Raw genomic sequence first — 931 nt, forward strand, 5'->3', positions numbered from 1 at the left:
ATTTATGGTTGCTGAAATGAATTGTTGTGTGTGTTCCTTTGTGATTTATGTGATGGATACTGGTAGCAAAGCCCAGAAATTTACTTTTGTCCACCTGTTCCAGTCTGAGAGCAGGAGCAAGAAGTCCAGCCACCACTCGGAGGAGGGCGGTGGCAACCCAAAGTGCCAGGGTTGCCACAAGCAGAGAGCTCAGTTTGTGTGTGCTGGCTGTGGGAACCAGTGGTATTGCTCGAGGGAGTGTCAGGTGGGTGCCAGTGTTCAGTGCGTTTTCTTGTCTTTGGTGGGCAGTGTTTTGATGTGTTCTGGAATTATTTTGTATTACTAGGGCTGAAGTTATTATTATTTTTCAAAAATTATCAGTTTCAAGAAAATATTTAGTATTTAAAGCTATTGCTGAAATTTTTGCTGCCTTTAAGCTTTATATTTTAATGCATCTCTGATATGTGATTCAAATCCTTTAGCAAAACTTTTGATACCTAGTTGCAACTTTTCATTACTACATGATTTTTATCAGTCTTCATTTCTGCTTTTTTCATTTTTGAAGGAGACATTTCTGGCAAGATAAATTACATTCAGTCTAGTACAATTCCTCGTTTCCCCCTTGCAGGTTGCTGCGTGGGAGGAACACTCCGAGCACTGTAGTAACTAAACTACAGTGAGGCGATTCTAATTACAAGTGAGGGGCAAAAGGTTGTGCCTACATTACACCCAGGCACCATTGCTGCAGAGAGACGTTTAGTTTATGTGTAAAGTGATTGGAGGCAACATTTCTATAAATTTTTTGATCTTGATTCAATATTGAATATCATCTGGCATTATATATGATTATTATTGAATATATTGTAACTATCATCTTATGAATATAAGATTTTTATTATATATTTATGTTTGTAATGATGATAACATTATATAAGATATATATTGATCTATG

At 36.7% G+C, this 931-nt stretch overlaps 1 protein-coding gene across 1 annotated transcript in view; it reads left to right on the forward strand.

Annotated features, from left to right (window-relative positions):
• Positions 1-669, forward strand: part of LOC119585544 — a 15,047-nt gene extending 14,378 nt beyond the window's left edge. The window contains exons 10-11 of the mRNA XM_037934167.1: positions 104-244; positions 608-669. Of these exons, the coding sequence (XP_037790095.1) occupies positions 104-244; positions 608-649 (183 nt within the window). The 3' untranslated portion in view covers positions 650-669. The remainder of the gene's footprint in view (positions 1-103; positions 245-607) is intronic.
• The last annotated feature ends 262 nt before the right edge of the window (positions 670-931 follow it).

The sequence above is a fragment of the Penaeus monodon genome, chromosome 20, assembly GCF_015228065.2.
Source record: "Penaeus monodon isolate SGIC_2016 chromosome 20, NSTDA_Pmon_1, whole genome shotgun sequence".
Lineage (NCBI taxonomy): Eukaryota > Metazoa > Arthropoda > Malacostraca > Decapoda > Penaeidae > Penaeus > Penaeus monodon.